Source organism: Mauremys mutica, chromosome 1, assembly GCF_020497125.1.
Source record: "Mauremys mutica isolate MM-2020 ecotype Southern chromosome 1, ASM2049712v1, whole genome shotgun sequence".
Taxonomy (NCBI): Eukaryota; Metazoa; Chordata; order Testudines; family Geoemydidae; genus Mauremys; species Mauremys mutica.
In genome coordinates this window covers 266,924,872-266,949,594 of record NC_059072.1, presented here as the reverse complement: position 1 = coordinate 266,949,594, position 24,723 = coordinate 266,924,872, and the positions used below count along the sequence as shown (strand labels likewise).

Below are 24,723 nucleotides of genomic sequence, written 5' to 3'. Positions count from 1 at the left end.
ATGATTTAGAACAATGTATTCAGAAGTTATTTAAAGTATATGTTAGTCATGTCCCTTGAATTCCACAGCACTTCCATGCAAGAACATTGTGTGGCCAATTTTAACATATTTTGCAGCTGTGATAATGTGTTTGGGCCTCCAGTTCTGAACCTGCAAAATACACTTAAGATGAAAATTTCTCAGAGCCTTGCTGTTCTGCAGAATCTGTCATTGACAAAAACCAGAAGAGTCAGCCTAAGTACTGCCTGCCCACCAGCCTCTCCAAACTTAATGGATGCAGAAACACATACAAGTGGAAAATGTCTGTCCCTCTTAGAAGGCTATATTTTCATTAACGCAAACATAACTTTTAATATCCACTTTCACAACATTTTAATCATTGAGTGCATTATGTAGAGAATTTAGCAATGAGAAATGGGAAGTAGACTGTGTGATGTTAGTTCACCTCCCTGTCAATACAGGTTTGTGCTATAGTCTTCCTTAAGTAGTAAATGAACTAATGTCAGTGGCTTGATGTATTTTTTTTAACCTCTGATGTCACAGTGCCCTCAACAATCATCCTTCGAGGTGCTTTTCCCCAGGTAAAATAGCTTTTGTTAAAATTCAAGCCCTATTGTTCCCCTCCTGTTTTGAACTGGGAAAATAGCCTGAGCCCATGAATTGAAGCAGGGACGGGGGCAGGGCTGCAAAAGGGGAGAGTGTGGCCTCCACAGTATGCTACCATATCTTCTGACTACATGGAATTCTTTTTGCCAAGGTTCTGGGGGGCTTTTAGGTCCACCAGTTTGGAGAGGGCAGGAGCCATCCACGTTCTGCCGTGTTCTCCTTACAAAACTGTGGGACAAAGCACTGCAGATCAGAATCAGCAAAGGTTTATACTGCTGCTTCTTCCACACTTGGAAACCCACTTACATAGGATATGGGCACAGATGGCAGTTGCGGGATCCCTTAGTAGCACAGCACCTTCAGGAGCCAAGCTGTCCAAAGAAAGGTAGGAACCAGTGGGGACAGGGACCAGGACAGAGGCCTGAGGTCTCTGAGAAGATCGTATACATTTATCACTCCCACATGCACTTCTTTCTAAGTCCTTGCACTAATTCGCAAACATTAAGCCAGAAGAGATCATCATGATCATCTAGTTCAGTGATACTCAGACCTCAGTGGTTCAGGAGCCAAATTAGTGATCAACATTACCCAAAAGAGACATAGTAGTGTGAGTTCATTGTTACATTTACTATAGTGCTAGATAGTCATATTTAAACAGTATGATTGGGAAATATTTAGTTTGTGTTTACACACACACACACACACACACACACCAAAATGATTGACCAAGTATTATTTTATCAACTACAATTGGTCAATAACATAGTAAAAGCATCCTGATTGGTTAATAGCTTAGAGTGGTTAATAATTAGATCACACATTGTTTTAATATCATGTGCTGCAAAGAGCCATAGGAGACACATTGAAGAGCCACTTGCAATTCGCAAGCCCCAGGCTGAGTATCACTGATCTAGTCTGACCTCCTGCACATAGCAGGCCACACAACCTCACCCCATCACTCCTGTAATAGACCCCTAACTTCTGGCTGAGTTACTGAAGTCCTCACATCATGATTTAAAGCATCTCTAATCTTCCTTTGCTAGTGTAGTTATTGGGAAATACCTTTCACTCTTGGACATAGCTTGGGTTGCAGTCTGTCCCTAGCCTGTTCTTTGTGTGTTCATGCTCTTCATCTACCCTCTGCCGAAGGGCAAAATATCTAGTGTTGGTAACTAGGCTGAAAGTTTCCATAGTTTTTTACCCTCTTCTGTTTTTCCTCATTGCGACACTCCATCTCTTTTCTTGCTCCTCTGTATTTATCTTGACTGTTGTTTCAGTTTGCAGTGTCTCTGGCTGTTTCTGCCATAGCGCACTCTGCCACAGTGACTACAATCAAATCTCTTGCTTCAGGGCTTCAGCCAGTCGCCTGCAGGAGTAAGGAAGGATTTTTTTCCTCCAGTGCACAATTGGCCAGATTTGGAGGGCGGGGGGCGGGGGGTCATCTGAAGCATCAGAGACTGGCCACAGCTGGAAACACCACACCAGATAGAGATTGTGTCACTGCCTGTCCCATATCCCTGAGTGCCTCAAAACACTCTGCTGCTGGAGCTCCCTTGTCTGGACACTCCCAGCCAGCATACGAGCATGTCTGTGTGTTAATCAGCTGTGACTCAGCACATCTCATTCCAGCAGCCTGCTTGTTACACCAGAGCCACACTCTGGCCTCCTGACAAGATGACCCCCAACAACCCTCCATTCCAAAACCATGTACTCTGCAATGTCCTGTCCTCTCCTGGACCATTCAGCGAGATCCTACGGTTTGTTTGTTTCTTTGCAGATACAATACCCAGCAGCTTGCCACATTAACTGGAGTTAACATTCACTTTAAATCAAACACAGCACTGGGCTGGTTTAGTTTAAAAGTAAAACAAGTTCATGAACAAAAGGAGATAGGATCTGAAGTGAGTTCAAGTATAAAGGATAGGGTTAGACATGGTTACAAGCAAATAAAAGTGAAAAACACTTTCTAGAGGCCAAGAATGAAAACAAGCTACAGCCTTTGTTCAAGGTAGTTTTCTTACTAATCTACCTTCCAGCAAGATGGCTGACCACCCCCTTGGTCAGGCTCTCCCACAAAGTACAAAGTGCTTGGTTCCTTTGTTGTCTCAAGTGACAAATAACTTGGGGTTCTTTGTCCCTCTCTTTTATAGCCACTGTACTATTGAAATGGATCCTTCTGAAGAGTACCCCCCAAAGTTCTGAAGAAGGTGACATGGAGTGGTTATCTCCTCCCCTTGATGGTCCAGTTTGCCTTCTATGTAAATTGCAATCCCATTGTCTCTTAATGTATGCTGGGAATACCTCAAGGTGGCAGAACCACATTCCTTTGTCGAGGGTGGGTAGCTTTAGCCCTACCTGCACACACACACTGAAAACATAATTTCCAATAAATTTATGATTTTGACTTTGTCCTCCGTGTATACACCACACTATACTATTAATAATCAGTATGGTATTGGCTTTCTATTGATATCTCACATTACACCTTTTAGATACAGGTTATGACCACAGTGAGTTGGGGTATACTGAACTGGTCAGGCCAGCTGAAACTTACTATCAGATATCAGTGAGCTTGCATTGGAATACTGTTAGGTCACATTGGACCAGTGCTCTGCGATGGTATAGAGAATCTTCTTTTTCTGGCTGGAGTGTTCAGTCAGAGTGAGGTCAAACTGATCACCTAACTGGGTCTGAGAAGGAATTTTCCCCTGGGTCAGACTGGCACAGACCTTGGGAGTTTTTGCCTTCCTCTGCAGCATGGGGTATGGATTGCCTGCTGGAAGAATCTGGGAAAATCTCACCTAATCAATTCCTTGCCATTGCAGGGGCCTTGGGCACTGGGGAGCACCCCAGCCTCTCTCCTGTTCTCTCCCAGTGACATACAACATTTAGTCTCCTGAGTAGTGAAATGCTTTAACTCAACACAGGGATATCTGAGTGAAATGTAATGGCCTATGATATACAGAAGGTCTGGCAAGATGACCTAATGGTCTCTGCTGGCCTTAAAATACATGAAACTTCATTTGAATTGCTCCGTTAGTTTCAGTGCCTCTAGCTGTTGCTCAAGTCCCTGGATCTTTCACTTCAGAAGAGGGGAACTGCTGCAGACTTGATACCAATATGACCCTTCTGGATTTTGTTCTGGAAAACAAACATCGAGAAAATTCCACATTGGCTCACCTTGGTTCTTTCATTATCCATTCAATATCCCAGCTGTGTTATTTCTTCATAGGAGTCTCCTCACTTGTTGGGACTTGTCAGTGTCTACAAACTTCAGTCTCTTCCTCCCAGAATTCCTTCTGTTGGCTGATCTTCCCTGTTCTTGGCTCACTGTGTTTCCCAAGTCATAGGTCTGTATGTCTGCTTCAACTCCACCCACTCATTATTATCAACACTGTCTCTCTGCTTCAGCTATTCATTCAGCCTCCACACAGAGCTTTCAGGCAAAAACCCTAAGTACTCACAACTCCCCAGTTGTTACATTATAGCCATGAAATACATTTATTTTCTTTTAAGTGTTAGGAAAAGCTCCAGATGGCTTTTATAACATTTCATCCATTTAGAGCTGTACTTTGTATTTGTTTCTAAATAAACCTTAAAGGAAAAAAAGGCTGATTTGTTTTTCTTTTTTGGTGATTAGTAGTGCCTCCAGCTCTGCTTGTACAGCTATTAAATCTATCCAGGCCATATTGAAGAGGAATTGCTTTGTATTCCTGTTCCACTGCTGTGCACTTTCCATACAGTGTGTGATCTCCACTTGCACTAGGGCCTTTTTCCAAGCAATGTTTGGGTTCATCATTTATATCCTTGAACTTTTTCAATTACTCAGTCATTTGTTACATTTTGCCTTTCAGTTGGAATATGGTTGAATTCCAGTTTTTCCTCCCTTCACTCCCACCCAAGGCAACCACCTCATTGTAATTGGGCAATAATGGTCTGATATTGGAAGACTCTTTGATTCCTGCTTTCCCCAGCAGATGTTTTGAAATAAAGAAAAAAATCTCTGTGCAGTACCCATGAGTGGAATGCGTAGTCCCCTTTTTTCCATGCTATGATGTTAATAAGAACAAACTCTCTTCTTACTGGTTTTAACTTTTTAAGGAACCAACATTTTTCTTCCTGTAGCTCCCCTCTTTTTTGATCTTGCCATCTCAATGTTCTAAACCAGATTAAACTCTTTAATGGACTGTTTTGGAAAAACACTCTGAAACTTCTCAACTATCCTCAGTGGGGATGCGGGCGGAGGGCATCCCTTCCTTTAGACTCAAATTCGTCTCTGCTCCACCCTCATCTTAAGGACTCTTTATTTTCATTACTGTAAATTATTGACATTGTGAATTTGATGCTAAGATTAGAGATCTTGTTATTTATGCTACATTTGTCCCACATCATTTAAAGCTTCTTGTACTATCATTTATTTTGTGGGGGTTTTTTTGTTCTGAACCATTGTCCCACACTTAGGGAGGCTGCATCATTCAGTGGATAGACACAGGATTATAAATCTGAAGACCTGTGTTCTGTTCCCTGCTCTACCACTGACTCGCTTGACCTTGAGTAAATCACTTAACGTTGCCATGCCTCAGTTTCCCCATCTGAAAATGAAGCTAATGAAAGTTAAGGTACTTTTAGGAAGCATTTTGAGCTATACAGTAGTTACAGAGCAATATAAGAGCTGACTACAATCTTCTCTCATTTACTTCATGGAACACACTTTAAATCAAGGAGAGGCAGATGTGTAAACGAGGGCAGAAATGGACCTTTATTATTTATTTGAACATGACAGTCTGAAGGGTACACACACACAGTCATGTTTATACAGTTGACCCACAAATTCCAGAGGCCAGACCCTTGGCTGATATAAACTGATTGTAGATTCACGGAAGACAATAGAGCTATGCCAATTTATACCTTCTGAGGTTCTGGCCCCAGGACTTCCTGTGTGGAGGAAATACTACAACTAAGGATATCTTGGGCCTTTTATTCCCCCCCCCCCCCCAAATCACATAGTTAAATATAGATTATTTACCCTTCATTGAATGCATGTGTTTGTGTATAGACACACGTGCACAGGGGGAAGCACCAACAATGCTGGGAAGACAAAGACTTGAACTGAGGAGATTGGTCCCTATATATTAAGGACTGTAACCTACCTGCAGTATCCAGTGGGATAAGAAAAATTGCTTGATCCAAATACTGCAGTCTAATAAGGTTTAAGATTGAGATTGTGTTCTTACCTTTTATTTTCTTTGGTAACTGTGTCTGACCTTTTGTGGCTATAATCACTTACAATCTATCTTTCTGTAGTTAATAAACCTGTTTTATATTTTACCTAAAACAGTGGGTTTGTTTACAAAGGCTGGTACATGTCCTCTCCACATTGAAGGAGGGTCAGAGTAGGTAATGAACTTACACTGGTCAGGCTTCTGACCAGGGCAAGACATATAGTCTGGGTAGGTGCAGGGCTAGGGAGCTTGGGGGAAGGGAGTGGGGAATTGGCTGGTGCCTTTCTCTGTGTGATTTGTGAGTGTCTCAGGGAGAAGTCATGCAATCAAGCTGGGTGTGGGGCTCCACATGCTGTTATACTGAGTGATAACACATGGAGAGGTTTGCTGCTTGTCACTAGCAAAACATTGTGAGACACAGCCCAGGCTGGAAAGTTAAGCGGGCACAGCGGTACCCAGTCCCACTTGTAGCCCAGGGATCCTGTCACAAATTGGACTACAGCATCCCATATTCCAGGAAGAGTTGCTAGATAAAGGCTCTGCACCCAGAAAGTGTGCATAGAAGCCCAGAACTTGATACAGTGACTGGATTCCATCTAGTTCCAGACTGTCCCCAAGTTTGGTCTGTTACAGCAGCCTGATGAGCATCCAAAAGGGGGAGCTCATTCATGGTTGTAACAGTGTGAATCAAAATTATTTAACTATTTCAGTGCAAGTCTGTATGGAAGACTTTCATTTTGGAATAAAGTGGCTAAAGATCAATAGGCAAATTGATGCTAGCCACTTTTATTCCAAAAGAAGCATTTCCACAAATAGACTTGTCCTGAAATAACTAAATCAGTTTTAGGAAACAATTTAATTAAGTCCATGCAAGTTTGTCTGTAGACCATGTCTGAGAAATTAGGGTAACTGTCTGCTTATTTAGGGGAAAAAAACCTATTTTAAAAGCTAATTTAAACTGTGGTTATTTTAGCTCACCTTGTTGTACTTTCCCCAGAACATAACTACTCCAGTCTTTAAAGATCTCACTGCATTAAAACTAAATGATAAAAAAAAAACTGATTGAAGGAGGGGAAATAGGTGCAGTAACTATGATCTTCTGTTGGCAATGCTTACAAATCCAATTCTTATTAAATGTATGACACTGCTGCTGATAATCTTGTTCTATAAAATAAGGAGATAAACATTTCCTTTTAAGTCTGACTCAAAAAAATTAGCAGTGTGACTTGTGGTGAATACTCAGACTGGCAACCTAACGAAACCAGACTATTCATTGTCTCACTTCCTCATAAATCTTGTGTTGAATTGATTTCTTTTGAACATCCAAAGCAAAAAAGCCACAAATTAGCCATTTTCAGTTTATTTTGTTATGTATCTTTATATACTTTGAAACTGATTTCTTCAGTCCTGAAGCTGCATCTGAATATCAGACTGTGATGCTGAGCCAGCCAGGGTTTAGCAACCAATAGGCTGCTTGACTTGAAAATAACCCTTAAGGACACATTAGAAGAGTATTGACATGGTAAACAGGGCCATTCCTTATAGACAGTGATGAGCTGCCAAAATATTAACAACCGGTTCCCTCCTCCTCACCCCACAAGGGGGTCGTGCCCCCCCCACCCCTCGGGACTCCTGCCCCATCCAACCCCCCACGTTCCTTGATACCCCACCCCCAGGACCCTTGCCCCATCCAACCCCCTTCCCTGTCCCCTAACTGCCCCCTGCAACCCCATCCAACCCCTCCTCTTATTCCTGATGGCCCCCCGGGACCCCTGCCCCATCCAACCACCCCTTCTCTCTATCTTGACTGCCCCTGGAACCCCTGCCCCTAACTGCCTCCCACTGCCCCATCCAACCCCTGGTCCTTCCTGACTGCCCCCCCAGGACCCTTGCCCCTATTCAATTCCCCTGTTCCCTGCCCTCTGACTGCCCCGAGTCCACCCCCCACCCTCTATCCAACACCCCCTCCCTGCCCCCCTTACGGTGCTGCCTGGAGATGGGGGCCATGCCACCCAGAGTTGGGGCTGGGAGCCGCGGGCACTGGGCCGGAGTTAGGGGCCAGGCCAGAGCTGCTGGCCAGCCCGAAATTGGGGGTCGGCCCGCAGTTGGGACCAGGGGCCAGCCCAGAGCTGGGGCCAGGCCAGAGCCGATGGCCAGCCCGAAATCGGGGGTCGGCCTGCAGTCGGGACCGGGGACCGGCACGGAGCCACTGGCCAGGCCGGAGCCGCTGGCTGGCCTGGAGTCGGGGGCCGGCCCGAAGTTGGGACCGGCATGGAGCCACTGGCCAGGCCGGAGTCGGGGACCGGGGCCGGCCGGGGGCTGGCCTGGAGCCGCACCGCCTGGCCAGCCGGAGTCAAGGCCGGGGCCGCCCTGGGCCAGGGGCTGGCCTGGAGCCGCGCCACCCAGCCGGCCAGAGTTAGGGCCGGCCCAGAATCGGGGTCCGGCCCGGAGCCGGGGACCAGGGACTGGCCCGGAGCCGGGGGCTGGCCCGGAGCTGCACCGCCCAGCCAGCCAGAGTTAGGGCCAGCCTGGAGTCAGGGGCCAGCCCGAAGTTGGGGCCGGGGGCCGGCCCGGAGCCACTGGCCAGGCCGGAGACCGGGGGCTGGCCTGGAGTCGGGGCCAGGGCCAGGGCTGCCCGCAGACACGCGGCGCCTAGAGCCCTCCTCCTGCACCCCGCCCCAGCTCACCTGCAGGAAGCTGCGGCCTCCTTCTCAGCCCTCCCAGGCTTCCCACGCTAACAGCTGATTCGCGGAAAGCTCGGAGGGGGAGGAGGCAGAGGCAGAGCTGGAGCCAGGTGAGCTGGATACGGGGGCAGGGCAGGCAGCTGCTGGAGCTTTTGTTAAATTTAAAAGCCCTTTACAACTGGTTCTAAAAGGGTTTCTAAATTTAACAACCGGTTCCCGTGAACCAGTGGGAACCGGCTCCAGCTCACCACTGCTTATAGATAGTTAGCAAAGCCATGTTATGTAAACTAGAATTGTTGAACTGTAGGGCCTGTATTGTTAGAGAATTAGAAATAGATACTAACTGTATTTGTCTGTGTTTACCTATACCTTGTTAGAAGTTTAACAATGTGATCTAATTAGCTTGTAGATGCTAAACTTTTGTTCCTGCCTATAATATTTCATCACTATATTCTATTGATTCAGAGATCAAAAAGGGATATTTACATTTAAATGGAACTTGTGGTGTAATAATATCATTGTCTTTATTTCTCTTTAAAGTTTGTAGTAAACTACCTATGAATTGTTTGAATGATTGTTGTATGCTAATGAATGGAACTAGTTATCAGTGTATGCCTAGGAAATAGAGATTTATTTCAAAGCAACAATGTACATTACCTATTCTTCATCCAAGGAATGCCTGCTGTGGTTATTTGCTGCCAAGAGGCTTATCATCTGAATGTCAACTATAAAGGATCTTGTGGGTCTGATCTTTACTATCTCAGATCTGCTTAAACTTTGTCAGGGAAAGTCTGTGTTGCAAGACTGAGGTCTCCAGGTCTATTCTGGATTATCCCTACAAATTCTCATGGAAGAATTTGATCAAACTCTGCACATGGGCTGCCTATTGGACTATAACCTATTGACCTGATTCTAGAAGGACTTTTACAAATCAGCAGCCTCACCATCTCTGCTATGAAACTGACCTAAGAACTTTGTATCTGTATGTGCAATGATAGTTTAACTACAGTATCTCTTTTCTTTCTTTTTCAATAAATATTAGATTTAGTTAATAAGGGTTGGATGTAAGCATGTATTTAGGTAAGATCTGAAATATTAATTGTCCTAGTAGGTAATGTGTCTGATCTCTTGTGATTGGTAGAACTTAATATAGGATGAGTAAGGTTTTAAGTAACCCTCTCTCTGTTAGACTTGTCTGGGAGCCAAAGGCTGCATTGCTTACAGGGGACTGTATTTCTTGGTAGCCGGTAAGGTATTACAGAAGCTGTTTGGTTACTGGCTTGGTGAAATTTAATTACAGAATAAACCACTTGTTTGAGGGATCATCTGCCCTATTTGCAGTTTGCCCTGGTTGAGCAGTCTCAGGATACAGACAGCGAACACGGTCACGCAGACATTTAACCTAACTTCGTTGGTAGATAAATACCTATTTCTCAGATCAATTAAATATGGAGTGGAAGCTTTTCATTAAAACTATTAACGACTGAGGGTTCTTTCTTGCATGTATGAGAAACAAAGCTTTGTTGAAAACACCACACTATATCAGCAACAGACCCTGAAAAAACACTAAAACAACAAAATCAAGTCACTAGCTAATACACTGTATTTTTATCTACATTTCACTAGAGCTTTGAGAAATGGCACGATCAAATGTTCCTGTGCAGCTAAAAAAAGGGGTAATTTCTTTTTTAAATGTAACCGAGGGCTTCAATTAAATACAATGACCTTATCACCTGACACAGATGGGTATTTGACTGGATCAAGGGTTCATATTTTTTTTCAAACCATTGTAGTTATTTGAGCTCTGTGATTCCATCCATTACTTGGATATTCTGTAAAATCAAGAGCAAGCATTAATTAGGTGATAATAGAAAGCTTTGCTGATTTGCAACAGTACTAATCTGGTCACCATGTGAAATAAATGATAGGATTAAATCTGAATTGTTTTTCTGACAAGAACACTAAATTATTGCTAAGGGAAAAGTTTCATGTGCCTGCTACTGCTATTATTCTGCACATATTTCAAATTGTACTTCTTAATAATATATAAAAGTTAAGTACTTATTGAATCAGATAAATAGTAAAGCAAATGAAGGAGTCAGGATTGTGGTGCAGTGCAAGTCTTTACTGGTGACAGGTTTAAGCATCACTCTAGGGGACCCTCTGAGAACCAGTGAGGAACAAATGTGAGTACCATGAGAAGAAAATAACTCTTTCCCCCACCGCTAACCTACCCATGGCACACCCACTACGCCTGGAGCATAGAGATCAAAAAGGATATTGAAGAACAGGAGGGAGTCAGAAAGGAGCTGCGAATGATTAAGGGCATGGAAAAACTCTCACATGAAGAGAGACTGAAAAGATGTGGATTGCTTACATGAGACAGGAGATGTATAAGACATAAAAATATGTAAAATTAGGAATAGTATAAACACTTTAACACAATACATACACTGGCTGAAATACAACGCCACTAGATGCCACTGCTGGCAAGAGCGTTGCAAGACTCAAAAAGGAATTGGACGTTTTCATGGCTAATAAGAATATCCAAAGTTCTAACAGTTAATGCTAAAAAAGGGTATGGGGTGGGGGGAGAGAGAAAAACCTTATGCTCAGGGCTTGCACCAATCTTTAATAGGAGTTAGGAACATTATCCCACATCTGCTTACTAAAGGGTTCTTACACCTTTGTGTGATGTATCTGGTGCTGGCCACTGCTGGAGACAGGTTACTGGACTAAATGAACCATGGGCATGGATATGAATTTCTCATGGTAAAATTAGGCAAAATTCACAGGTCATGGGAAAAATGTACAAAATCAGGGTATAGTCATGGCAACAACAAAAATGTGTACCAATTTAACAAAGTTTTACAATGTAAGGCAGAGGCATTGACACTGACCCACAAGCTGGATGGCCCACTGAGGTGAGGCAGGGGGTGAAGGTGGGGCTCTCTCCCCAAGCCCTGCCCCTGGGGCTGAAGCCCAAACTCACGGACATCTCTTAAAATCACAGAATCTGTGACCTCATCGTAGCCTTAGCCATGGGTCTGATCCAGTCTGGCATTTCCTATGTTCCCTTTTACCATTTAGCTGGCTTTTTTTTCTTCTATCTTAAATTCTCCTAACATTAGGATTTACTAATGAAAAACATCAGATTTAAATTTGCTGAGAGATATTTTAGGAAATTTAGAAATAAATAGTTTTACTTTAAGCAAAGTGAGCTTATCTTCAATCTTAAATTATACAACAGAGCATGCCAAATCAGACAGTAAACCAATGAATGCATGGTCCAGTGATTAAAGTTCATGACATGGAGTTGGGAGACCTGGGTTCTTTTCCTGGCACTGCCATATTGGTCATTGCTCTAACCAGCAAGTCATAGAGTCACAACATTTTTTCTGGCCTATTTCAGATTTAATTATTCATTTAATTAAAGTGGAACAACTTCAATAGAAGAGATTGAGGAAGACCCATATCAGAATATTTCATAGTCCAGGGGTTAGGGCACTCACTAAGAGGTGGCAGATCCCTGTTCAAACCTCCTCATCATCAGGCATAGGGAGAACTTAAACTGGGAGTCTTCCACATCCTGGGTGAGTACTGTACCCACTAGACTACCGGTTATAAGAGAGAACATCCTCCTCCCCTGCTTCATGTGTTTAATGTGAACTCACCTGAGGGGCCAATCCAGTAGGTGGCCTCTGAGAACCTCTACCAGCATGCAACCTGACATGCAATTCAGGCGGCGAATGGTTTATCTTCCCTTGGTTTGTGAATTGCAAATAGAAATGGGAATCTCCCTACAACCCAAACTTAGGCGCCTATTTCTGCGAGAGTGTGGGGCTTAGCATACACCTTTCTGCTCAGCATCTCCCATGCTCTAGTTTAGGTGGCTCACAGCCTAGTGTGCTGGCTTTGCAGATCACATTCCCAGGTGCCTCTCTCCCCCTTCATTATATAGGAGAATAGATGCCTAACTCAAGCTTTTTGGATTGCAGGGTTATTTCTGTGATTTTTCTGGACACTGTCACACTCAACATCCAAGTCCTTTTGTGGATCTGGGCCTTAACCTTTCTGTGCCTCAATTTACCCAACAGTAAAATGGGCATACTTATCTATTGCAAGAGATGTTATGAGGCTTAATTCATTACTGTTTAGAAAGTCCTTTGACATCTGCCTGTGCGAGTGCTATCAATTACATTCCTTCATCGCAAATTCGGATCCTGATTCTGCCATAAACACAGGGTAGATGGACTCTTCTGCATGCATGAAGCCCTGTTTACTTTGAAGGGGCTCTGCATAGATGCAAGGGTCTACTCACCCAGAACTCATTGTAGCCTTAGGCAGTAGAAAACAAAGTAGAACCGTGCCCTAACGTGTTCATAAAAACAACTGTCTTGTGCTCTTCCTTTTAAAAAGTGTGAGAGAGAAAAAACCCAGTCATCTTTTCTTCCAGCAGCCAGCACCCTAACCTATGGATTAACCATTATTTTTTTGGATCTAATGAGAATACCAGCGCATTCAACAAAAAGGGTTAGAGCAATAATTAAACCTTTCCTCTAACAATGTGAACTAAAGACCTATCTATGCTTCATAATAAAAAACTATGCTAGTGCATGGCTCAGGGCAATCCACATTATGACAAATTTGATTGCCAGCATGGACAGAAAAATACAGTTCAGCTGTGTTTTTCCATCCTTGCTGATTAAAAAAAATCTACATTATAACTGGGTAGAAAAGAACAGTTTTCTAGCACAATTCTTGTAAAGTAGATGGCCCTTTATTTTATACAACCTGTTGTACTCATATTAGAGGGAATCTTTCATCCATAGCTATGCAGTTCTTTGCTTTTATTGTTTTCTGTCACAACCTTAATTTTTAATAGTGTAATTTTTGTTGCATGAACAACAAAGCTTGTATGCAGTATGAGCCCAGAGAAATTGATAAAGACTTTGTATAAGAGGAAGAAAATAAGAACCAGATACATTATCTTAGATGAAGACAGATTGGTATAATATCTAGCAAGAAATTGTGACATTATGTTGTCAGCAGAAGCAAAAAATCAACATTTGTTGAGAAATTATATTGAATAATAAAACTGTGTGGTTAGCCACAGACTGCAGAAACTGGCTTCTGCCTTGAAGTGTGACACTACAACCATAAACCATAAAAGGGAAGAATAAAATGTGAGACAGACTGTAAAACTGCCCAAAATAAGTCCACACAAAATGTTTTTAGCCGTTTGGAAACTAGCCAAATCCCAGTGAGATGGCACCTGGGGATTAGATATCTTCCAACAAGTTGGAGGGGTTAATAGGGATGCTGTGCTGGGGAAGAGAGAGCCTTTCTGCCTGTATGGATGTGTGACAGAGATTTTTGCCTGAAGTCCTGACTGGTGCCACCTCCTCTCTGCCAGGAAAAGTCTCTTCCCTCCTCACTTTGACCCAAATTTCCCTTGCTGCTGGTTGCCAACTACTCCCTGAGACAAGGAATAAAACAGTGCGGGTAATGTGCATGAGCAGCTGAGTCCGGTAGAACTGGCAGAGAGCCCAAGAGGCTCTATATTTATTTATTTCTATAAAGGGAGAGAGAACAGAGTCCTGCTAGGGTAAGGAGAGGCTGGAGACCTAAGAACAGGTATACTTTTCTTTCCCCAAGTGCAGAACACCAAGGCAAATACTTGTTCTTGCTGAGAAGACATTATGCAAATAACTGAACACTGCATGGCCAGCAATAAGTTGTTGTAACAACTGTCTTTGTTTCCCTCTCTTCTAGGGTATGCTACATTACATGTCCTCCTTCCATTTGTACTAACAGTGGATTTTTTGAGGGGGCCACATAGGAAAGGGTTTCAGCGCTACTACTTTCCTAACACTTGCTGGTGGGGACTCAGCACTTTTGAAAATGAAGCCATTAAAGTGCAGTCTTTTTATGCAGCCATATTGCAATGCAAACCCATGGAACACAGTGGCGCTCTGATAGCTGATCTCCATTAGTACATTGGAGCTCCAGCTCAACAGGCCATTGGCAGCAATGCCTCATTCAGTCATTCCTGGCATAAAGGCACCAAGGCCATTTGGAGCCACCCTCAAAATACTAGCCAGATTTGTCTACACTATTCAAGAATCGTTCGGGAAATGATAGCCAAGATTGTTAAGTACAGTTTTAGCACTACAAGTGCTGACACTTGCAGAAGTGCCACTGCCCTTCTCAGTGACTGATTTTTTTTGTTTGTTGGTCTCTTCAGACCAGAAACATATTATTTGGCCATCTGTCACACTTAGCGACCTCTCTGCTTATTGCTCCACAATGATGCATGGTCTCCAAATGGGCTGAACTCTGCTTCAAAGGAACAAATCTTTCAGAGCTAGGGGAGTCCTGGCCTGTCTCATGCGAGGTAGGAGAGAGCCTCTGAATGCTATCTGAACAGAATTTGGCATATGAGGTATAAGCCACGCTTTGGCATATGGTTTAGACTACTCAATTCTGATCTGACTGGAAGCCATGACTTGAGCACTCAGACATCTGCCATGTCCAATTCCCAGGCAGAAGATGCACTGAACAGTCTCATTAGCTAGAGATCATTAGTTGGATATCCTTCTGCCACATGAACATCACTAGATGCCAATGAGCAGTCCTCCTCCTTTTTGAGAGATTGGGGGTATGACAACCTCCTAAAAGACAAAGTGGGATCCTTGAAGCAAAAAGCTTCAGTTCAAAACTGAAGCCACAGAAGAAAGAGGGTGTGAGGGGAAAAAGGAATCAAAGAGCCAAAGCAAAACATTGAGATGAAGCACCAGACATGTAGACACTGAAAGTACAAGAACACCTGACTACTGGGCAAGGGTTCTCCAAGGTCTCCAGAGACCAGACTCCCTGCTTAGCATCAACCACAAGGCATGGAGGCCTAAAAATAAAATTAACAAGGAAACAAAATTGGATTTGTCTGAAAAGTAGAGACAAATGGATACTCAAAGCTGACTAAAAGCTAGACAGGATGAAAAGCAGAGCTGCACCTAAAGTGAGTTCATTTGCTGACTGCAGTCAAAAAGGAACTAACCAGAAGACTCTTAAGGGCAGGGCTTAAACTGAGAGAGAGAGAGAGAGAGAGCGCATGCATGCGTGCGGCACCCCCACTGCTTAATTTGTAATGAAAGAGGTGCTGGGGCTCAAGAATGTAAAAAACTTTCATAACTGATGTAGCAAGCCCGGAGCTACTAGGGCTATGAACTTCCAAGCCTTGAGGTGCCAGCACAAATGAAGCACTGCTTGCTCACCACCTTCAACCACTCCTGCTGGCCTTGCAGATCAACAATTTTAGAGATTGGGGCGTTCCACTTGTCTTTTGTTAGGGCGAACAAAACCCGAGAGTGAGAATCTTGCCAGAATGCTCAAGGCAAGTATTCTCCCTTTCCAGGTCCCTCCCTCATTAGGTCTTCCCTGCTTAGCTCTCTTCTGCCAAATGTGCGCATCAGCTAAATCCCAGGTGGGATTTAGCCCTAAACTGGGATTAGGAACAAAGGCAAACAGGGCCGGCTCTACATATTCGGCTGCCCCAAGCAGTCATGCGCGGGAGACGCCCCGGGGGCAGCGGACCTCCCGCTGGCTTGACTGGTGAGGGTCCGCTAGTCGCGCGGCTCGGCTGGACCTCCCGCAGCTGCGGACGGTTGGCTGATGCGGCTCTGGTTGAGCTGCCGCAGGCATGCCTGCGGGAGGTCCAGCCGAGCCGCGCGACCAGCGCCCCCTCCGCAGTCATGCCTGCGGCAGTTCCGCTCGTCCCGGGGCTCCGGTGGACCTCCCGCAGGCATGACTGCGGCAGGTCCGCCGGCCCAATCTGCCGCCCCTGAGGAAAACTGCCGCCCCACGCGTGTGCTTGTCGCGCTGGGGTCTGGAGCCGGCCCTGAAGGCAAAGAAACGTATTTCACGCCTACAATCCCAAGCCTGCAAACACTTAGCAGCGCAGCCCCACTGCATTACAGGCGGCACAAGCCCGCAAGACCCAGGGCAGGGTTGTTGCTGGCAGCCTCCTGTTAAATAACAGGGAACACGGCGAGGCGCTGCACTGCGGGGGGGAGGGCAGTGCCTTTGGCTGGCTACCGCAACCCAGCCCCTGGCTACTCGGGCCGCCTGCAGAGCCCGGGTCAGGCGCGGGCAGCAGCGAGCCCCGGGGAGCGGCTACAGCAGCCACGCGAGGCCCGCACTGCCACCGGCAAAGCGCCTCGCGCGCGGAACTGCGCGTGCCGCGCTACCAGCGCCAAGGCGCAGCCACCGTGCTTCGTGCCAGCGGGCCCTCTCCTGCCCTTCTCCGATTGGCTCACTCAGCCGTGCGCGTGAAAAACGCCTGGCCTCCGGTTGGCCGTTGGGGAAGCGCATGTCCGAAGGAGGGTTGGAGGCGGGTCGCTGTTTCCTAAGCTACAGTGGAAGAGGAGGAAGCTGGTGGCGGCAGCAGCCTCGTGTGCGCCGCTCCCTTGCCCTGTGATTGGCGGGGCAACTTCGCTCCGGGTCACGTGGCGGCGTGGCTCGCGCTGGCTGGTTGGCGGGTTGTTGCCTTGGCGACAGAGGAATAAGGGGCGGGATCTCCGCCTCGCTGCGCCGCCGCCCGTGAGCGCGCGGCCCCACCACCGGCAGCGCCGCCCAGGAGGAGCTGTCGCGGCAGGAGCGTCCGCCGCCCGGGCGAGAGCGGGGCGGGGGCAGCGCGGGGGCGCGCCCATGGCGGGGGGGTGAGCGGCTCGCGCTGGCGGCGGCGGCGGCGGCGGGCGGGCGCCGGGCGGGAGGATGCGCGAGTACAAGGTGGTGGTGCTGGGCTCGGGCGGGGTGGGGAAGTCGGCGCTCACGGTGCAGTTCGTCACCGGCACCTTCATCGAGAAGTACGACCCCACCATCGAGGATTTCTACCGCAAGGAGATCGAGGTGGACGCGTCGCCCTCGGTGCTGGAGATCCTGGACACGGCCGGCACCGAGCAGTTCGCCTCCATGCGGGACCTCTACATCAAGAACGGGCAGGGCTTCATCCTGGTCTACAGCCTCGTCAACCAGCAGAGCTTCCAGGACATCCGCCCCATGCGCGACCAGATCATCCGCGTCAAGAGGTGACACCCCCCTGCCCCCGCCGCCGGGGAGCCGCCCGGCCCCGGGCCCCCGCCCTGCAGCCGCCAGCCCGGCTTCCCTGCCCCACCCAGCCTCTCCCTGCCTGGCCGGGCTGCCCCCACCCTGCGGCCCCCGGGGCGTTAATCGGTGCCTCGCTCGTTAGAAATTGCCGGGCGGGGGGGGGTTCTCGCCGCTCTTCCCCGTGTCCTGGAAACTCCTCTCTGGTAACGGGGCCTCCAAGCCCAGCCGCTTGCGCTGGCCGTGGGCTGCAGCTCGGCTTGGTCCCGAGGGTGGAGGATGGGAGCAGGGCCGGCAGGAGATGCTGAGCCTCCTGGGGGCTTTGTGGTACGGACAAGTTTGCAATTTTCCTGTCTGAAATGTGCCAGGCTGCTAATCCCAGTGCAGGCGAGGGGCTGGCCTTAGTATAACCCTGTGGCTGTGCGGGAGGTAGCTGGTACTTGGATGTCACCCGCAACATCCTTTCTTAAAAGTACTTTACTAATCAATTATTTGGCAGAGAGGGATCTTACCGTGTGTGCACGCTACATACGTATTTAACGGAATACAAAATTTACCTCAACAGATGACTGCAGAGATTTTCCTTACCTTCCCACACCACTTCACCAGATACCAGAGCACAAACCCCTTTTTCAGTACAAAAACTCTGTATTTGTTTAAGGAACGCTGTGATGCTTAGGCCTTCTCTACACTGTCATTTCCCTTACATCTCCCCTGGCTGTATTGCCACTGTTGTAGCTTTTGTCATAATAGCAGTGCTTGGTGAATTAGGGTATATGGGCCATCTGTTTTTAACTACTATGTCACTGAGTTACAGTCTGAGAATGGTTGGGTGACACTGGTTGAAATATAAGTGACCAGTGTACATTAATGCTACCACTGGTTGAGCTGCACTAATGGCAGTACAACCATCTGAAACGTTTGAGATGTCAATGTGGATGAGGACATACCTGTGGCCAAACCATCTTATAGCTGGGTTTATTCCTGCCTGTGTAGATGAAAGTAACTTTCAAAGAACCATGTTTAAGCCTAAGTATCAACCAAGGTTAAATCTTGGTTCTCCAACACAGAAACTTGTTTTCTCTCTATATAGATATTGAAGAAAACCCTTTGTAATGTAATATATAATAGGGCCACAACTGTATTTCCATCTTTCTTAATGTAGTCAGGGCTTAGCAACAACATTTAATCATGTAAGTATGTTCATTACATTATCCATGCAAGCTGTCATTTGAGTTTCTAAGGTAGAGGTAAATATTATAATGGGTGGGGGGGAAGTACATTTTGGAAAAACAAAATTCTCATTTCAATGAAGATTTCGAAGTTCCTGGGTAATAATAACTGTATAACTTGTGATAGAAGATTATTTTCTCTTCATTTCATTTGATATAATAGGGAAATTTAAATATTGAGGGTGGAATTTTCACATGGACCAAAGTGATTGAAGAGCACAAGCCCTATTGAAAGTCAGTTAAACTTTATCTGCCTTATGCCATTCACTGTTTCCCCACTTAAGGATTTTTTTAATTTAAATAACTAGCTATTATGGACTCTCACGTTTATTAAATTCCGATCAGATTTGCTTAGCTAATCAGTCAAAAACTGATCTTACCGTCAGATCCCAAATTCAGTTGGGATTGGAAAATTTAACTGACACTTTTTCAGTTTACATTATTATCAGTAACAGAGGTTCTGCAATCAGACCTAAATGTACAATTTGTAGATAGCTAAAGCAGAATAGAATCCAGCTTGAACTTCCTTAGTTGACTTCAGTCAGCACTGCTACCAGTAGATCCACACATGCCTCTCCCTTTTTTTTCTGTTGCCGTCTACTCTTACATCTTCTGTTATTGTAACTCTTTGACATTTGCGATAGGTGCACTGTGGGATAGTTGTATGAGCAAGATGTCATAATACTACAGTGCTTTACAGAAATTAAAACTAATGCAGGTCTGCAGCCGCTAATGGAAATACTTTGCCAATCATTCAACTTTAAATGGGGACTTGATCTGTGCTTAATAAGAGGGGACGCCAACTTTAAATAAAGGCATTTTGTTAAAAAATGCTAGCTAAAAGTCATTTGGGGTACTACTGTACTACTATAAGTCTTGATGCCACTTTCTGCATTTTTATGTTCCTTTTTAAAATTTTTCATTTAAGTATTTTAACCTTTTTAGGTTTAGTAATCTTAAGTACAGACTTGTAACCATAGTAAGTTTAAAAAAAAAAGTCATTAAATTGAATGTTGAAAGTGACATAAGCTAAACCAAAAAAGACACTGGAATAAGAGTGTACACACAGAGATTTTAGTGATATAATTATACCGGTACAGTTGTGGTGGTGAATTTCCCCATATACACAAGCCTATAAACTCAGTCCTGTTTACAAGGGTTAGGGTTTTATGTCCTGACCCTGCAAACACTTACACACGTGCTGAATGATGGGAAACTTTGTGTGTGCAAGAAATATTAGACTTTGTGTGGGCACAGCTTCCAGTGGCCCTTGATGGATTCTGTGTTAGTGGGCAAAGAGAAGCAAATACTACCTTTTTGCCATTGAGTAGAAGATACAAAAATGTTAAGAATGCTTACATTATACTATTGCACTGAGAATTTTTCCCCCACAAAATGGGTGGGCAAACGTGGAAACATAATTAACTGTGTGTTGTTTACATTACGTAAATAATCCACTTAATTTCAGAAGGAGCTGGATTGTTGTCTGAAGGAAATTTACTTGTTTGGACAAGGCTAAGCTGCTAGACCAGTGCTACCAAGAGTCAGGAGTGAGGTAAAAGCACAGCAGTTTTCAATGAAACAAAGATTGAAAGTGACACACCCCAATAGGTTTTCAAGAAAATAAACTAGGTTAACAAAAAAGAGCTAGTGAGTGCACAAGCCAAGAAATGTTCCTTTTGTTGAGCGGGGTTAAATAAATTCTAACATTAGTAGGTGAAATATCGCATGATTCAAAAGGATTTATAGAGAGAGTGTTAAAATGCAGCTCCCACAGTTTATATATGTTCCTATGCTGCAGTGTGTACCCGTGTTCTGGCTAGAATGTGTCCACATACATGCTAGCCAAGCCTGCCTCTGAGTGTCCACAGTGCACAGCCTCACACAACCCTTGTCCTATAGCCATGTTCACACAGACGCTGCAGTTATGTGGGTTTGATGCTATGGTTTCTGGACACGTATCCCAGATTTCTTAGCGCCTCACTATTTGGAGCTACTCTGGTCCTTCCTGGGCCTCTGTGCAGAAGTGATTTTAGCCCATCAACTTACTTGGTTGAAGCACTTCCAGCTCTGCACGCTTCTCACTTCTGTCTGTTCCAGCTGAGCCCGTGTCATGGATCCAGTCAGGATTTAAATCATGATTTAAATCACTAGTCAGGAAGACATGATGTAATCAAGGATTTTTATATAAAAGTGCATTCTTTTTGGTTGTTATAACCTTAATACATATTCTTCAACTCAGAGATAGATGGAGGTTTCATTTTTAGAAGGTACACACTATACATTTTTAAACTGATTTATTTTGAAAACTTTTCAGATTAGTTTTACAGCGATATCAGAAAATGAATGATTGTTTGGTTATTTCATTTACCAAAGGTAATTGAAGCAGATAGTTCACCTCCCAGTGATTTCATAAATATCTCCAATTCAACAGGTTAATCATTATTATTTGGAGGATTTTCTTGCCATGCTGTATTAGGAGAAGAACATCACCAGACATTTATTTAAACTAAAACACTGTTATGTATTCTGGATTTTTTTCTTCAACAGCAAACATATAATATTATAACAAGACAAGCATATGAATTTTTTAATTTAGCTAAACATTCAAGTTTTTTAAAATCAGGTTTGTTTTTGTTAAAATTGTTTTTAACTAAAATAGTTTAAATGAAATATTAAAAAATCGACTACGTCAGCCAAGTCAACATGAGAAACTTAAAATATTGGCTTCTGCAGCTAACTCAGTTATCTTCACCTTCATTTTTCTGTTTGTTCATAATCTTGAAAAGAAAAACAAGCTTTCCTGCTTTTTCAGGTCCCAAACAATTTCTCAATTTGGAATGAATTAGTCCAAAGGAAGAAAATATTCTTTCTACACTGGCAGAAGAAGCTACTGCTGTTAAAAGTGAGATTATCACTTCAACAGTCTCTCAATCCAAGTGCTTAAGTGACGTCCACCAGTTCACTGGTGTGACTTTCTTTAAAACATCATCAGCAAACATATATTTCTGGTTCACCCTTAGCTCTGAAGTTTATTATAGTTGGCATTACGGAGGGATGATTGCTGGATGTCCATGTCATAGCCAACTCCTGTTCCTCAGCAGTTAAGGTTTGACCCTGGTACTGAGTATTGAGAATATTTTCAAGAAATGAGCTGGAGATTGGTTTTTTTAATGCTTGTAATTTAACTCTGGAATTGCTCTTTTTAAGATCTGACTCAGTTCCTTTCAAATTTCAACAGCGTCAGCAATAAAATAGCTATTTCCTTTCATTTTGTTCACGGCTACAGAAATAGGCTTCAGGGTACTTAGCATGTGTTCAACATTTCTCTTAAACTGAATGTTGAGAACTTTGGCTGTGACAGTGCCATCGATTTTGTTCACAAACATCTGCTCTGTTGGGTGAACTGTATCCTGGTCTTAATTACTGAACCATGTATGGGTTCTCAGTCATATGGAAAGGAGAGTTTGTTGCATAAACAAACTGGGCATTTTTTAAATGAATTACTACTTTTTGTAATCTACTGGTTCTTATCACAAACTTATCTATGGTTGTTTCTGGATGATGGAGATTTTTTTTTCTTTTTGCCACAGGTGATATACTGTGGCTATGTGACATACATGATGTGACTGAAATACTGTCATTGGCAGATAACTCTAAAACTATAGAAAATGGTGGTGATCTTGAAGGTGGATAGTCTTCAGAATCCTGCATGTTGAGGATAGATTCTCCTAAACAAAATAAATCAATGCAGTTATTTAATTATTATTACCATACTACTCATTTTGTATTACACATTGCATTCACTGACACTCAATACTGCTTTAAAGGTGAAATTGTAAAAGGAAGATCTGCCTATTTCAGCTATTTATTTTTATCACAACTACATCTAAAATGATAATACCATAGAGTAACAAATATATTTTTTGCTCAAACATGAGAATTCAAGAATAGTCCATAAGGACGACAGGCAGTCCTTAGGAAAGAAGTATGAAATAAAAAAGTTTACCAACCTGCGTGAAGATCCTGCATGTTCAGACATGTTCCTTTCATCATCTTCAATGCAGCTTCCTCCTGAGAAGGAACACTTCTCATGATGTTTCATTCGGGCAACGAGACCTTGCATTTCTTTGTTGCACTGTTTGCATTTTGCACGCATGCCTGTCTTTCCCCCAGGTAGAGAAACTTCATTAAAATATTCCCAAAGTGGGTCTCTCTTACAGCCTGCTGCCATTATAGGTTTTCACTTCTAGTGCGAGAATGGTATTGTAGATCTCAAATCAATGAAGGCTACACTCAGACCTCAAGACTTCTGGAATATGCTGCTCTCAGTTTCGCTTTTGTTTCTACTGCCTGTCCCTCCCTTCTCACATTTATCTCCAGACTTCTTCTCCTTGTCCAGATCTATTCCGCCCCCAACGATCTTCTGTTCATTGAATTTAACTTTGCACTTTTAGAGAGAGGTGAGGGATTGACTCTGTGTACACAAATTTGCAGAGGGACAATAGGGTTGAGGTCTGTTATTTCTCACCTCTATATATTTAAAAGCTTTTTTTGTTGTTAACAAGCATGTTATCTCTGGAGAGACAAATCCACAGTTTGAGAACTGCAAAACTAAGCATCTCTGATGGTATCTTCTGGACTGAGCACTGAGTCCCACTGGGTAGATAGAAAGATTAACCTAAATAATCTATACAGTAGCCTCTGGAACCACATAAGATTGGGTCCCTAATCCATGAACTATTGGAACCAATTTACAAAACTTTTTTCTTAAACATTACTTGAATATATTGTCTCACGCTATAGAATTAGAATTTTTATAATCCATATTCCATGATACATTATATCTCAAAGATATCTCACCTTAATTAAAACTATCTTTAGATAGGTTTTTTCCTCAAAAAGCAAAAAAAATCTGATTTTTTTTATTTTAATTTTTTTTTTTAAATAATTGATTTATTTATTTTATTTTAATCCACTTTGGAGCCAGTGTTGGTGGAAGAGCTGCCCCTACTTGTGGCTGAACTGTCCATGCAGTAAGGAAGAGGTTCTACCAAATGATAGATGGAATTTCAGCAGCAGTTTCTGAATGGTGGAGGACACAGTACATGGAAGGGAACTCATTCATGGCAGTCTGGAGACACCTGTCCCTTGCTGCAATCGCTGCAGATTCCTCATGTGTTGACTGATCCTGTTGTACAAGACAGTTAGCATAGCATGGTTGGATCACATTGTTATGCAGACCTGAGACAACCACCAGTGGCTTCAGAACTTTTGCATGTGGAAGCAGACCTTCTTAGAACCATATAGGGAGCTTGCCCTGACCCTTCGGTGCCAGGACATGCAAATGAGGGAGGCCATACCTGGGACTTCATCCCTGTTCAGAAGCATGTTGTGCAAGGCTGTGGGCTCTGCCCTGTGCTTGGAGCAGTGATGAGCACCCATTCAAACTCCTTGTAATAAGGACAGATAGAGGGTGAGTTGCTGGACTTGCGGGCACCATCCTTAGTGTTGCGGTAGAGGGTCTTAAGGTGTTTTGATGCACTCCCTCCAGTGTACACCAGTCCAGTTGATCTCTCTCCTCCACCAGCTTCTCTGAGAGATCTCAAGGAATTGTGGATATTGGGTGCCTCTCCCAAAATCATGCTCCTTCCTGTAGTAAAATGTTAACAAGAACCCTGTAGTGCACCTCTGGGTAACAAGCAGTACACTGAGTACGCATCTTGTAATGCTGTTTGGCAGAGCTATGTGGAAAATAGAACAGCCTATGTTTAAATTAATGGTTAAATGCAGAGCAGGAATATATTGGCTGGCAGGTAGCTTTTGATGCAGAGGGGTAAGCGGGAAGTGAGTAGATAGGACTGGGGCAAAGGA

General features: G+C 44.1%; 1 protein-coding gene across 1 annotated transcript in view; it reads left to right on the top strand.

The window, feature by feature from the left end:
- The first annotated feature begins 16,939 nt into the window (after positions 1-16,939).
- RAP2A (RAP2A, member of RAS oncogene family) overlaps positions 16,940-24,723 on the top strand; it is a 34,465-nt gene continuing 26,681 nt past the window's right edge. Inside the window, exon 1 of the mRNA XM_045009333.1 lies at positions 16,940-17,601. Coding sequence (XP_044865268.1) covers positions 17,288-17,601 — 314 coding nt within the window. The 5' untranslated portion in view covers positions 16,940-17,287. The remainder of the gene's footprint in view (positions 17,602-24,723) is intronic.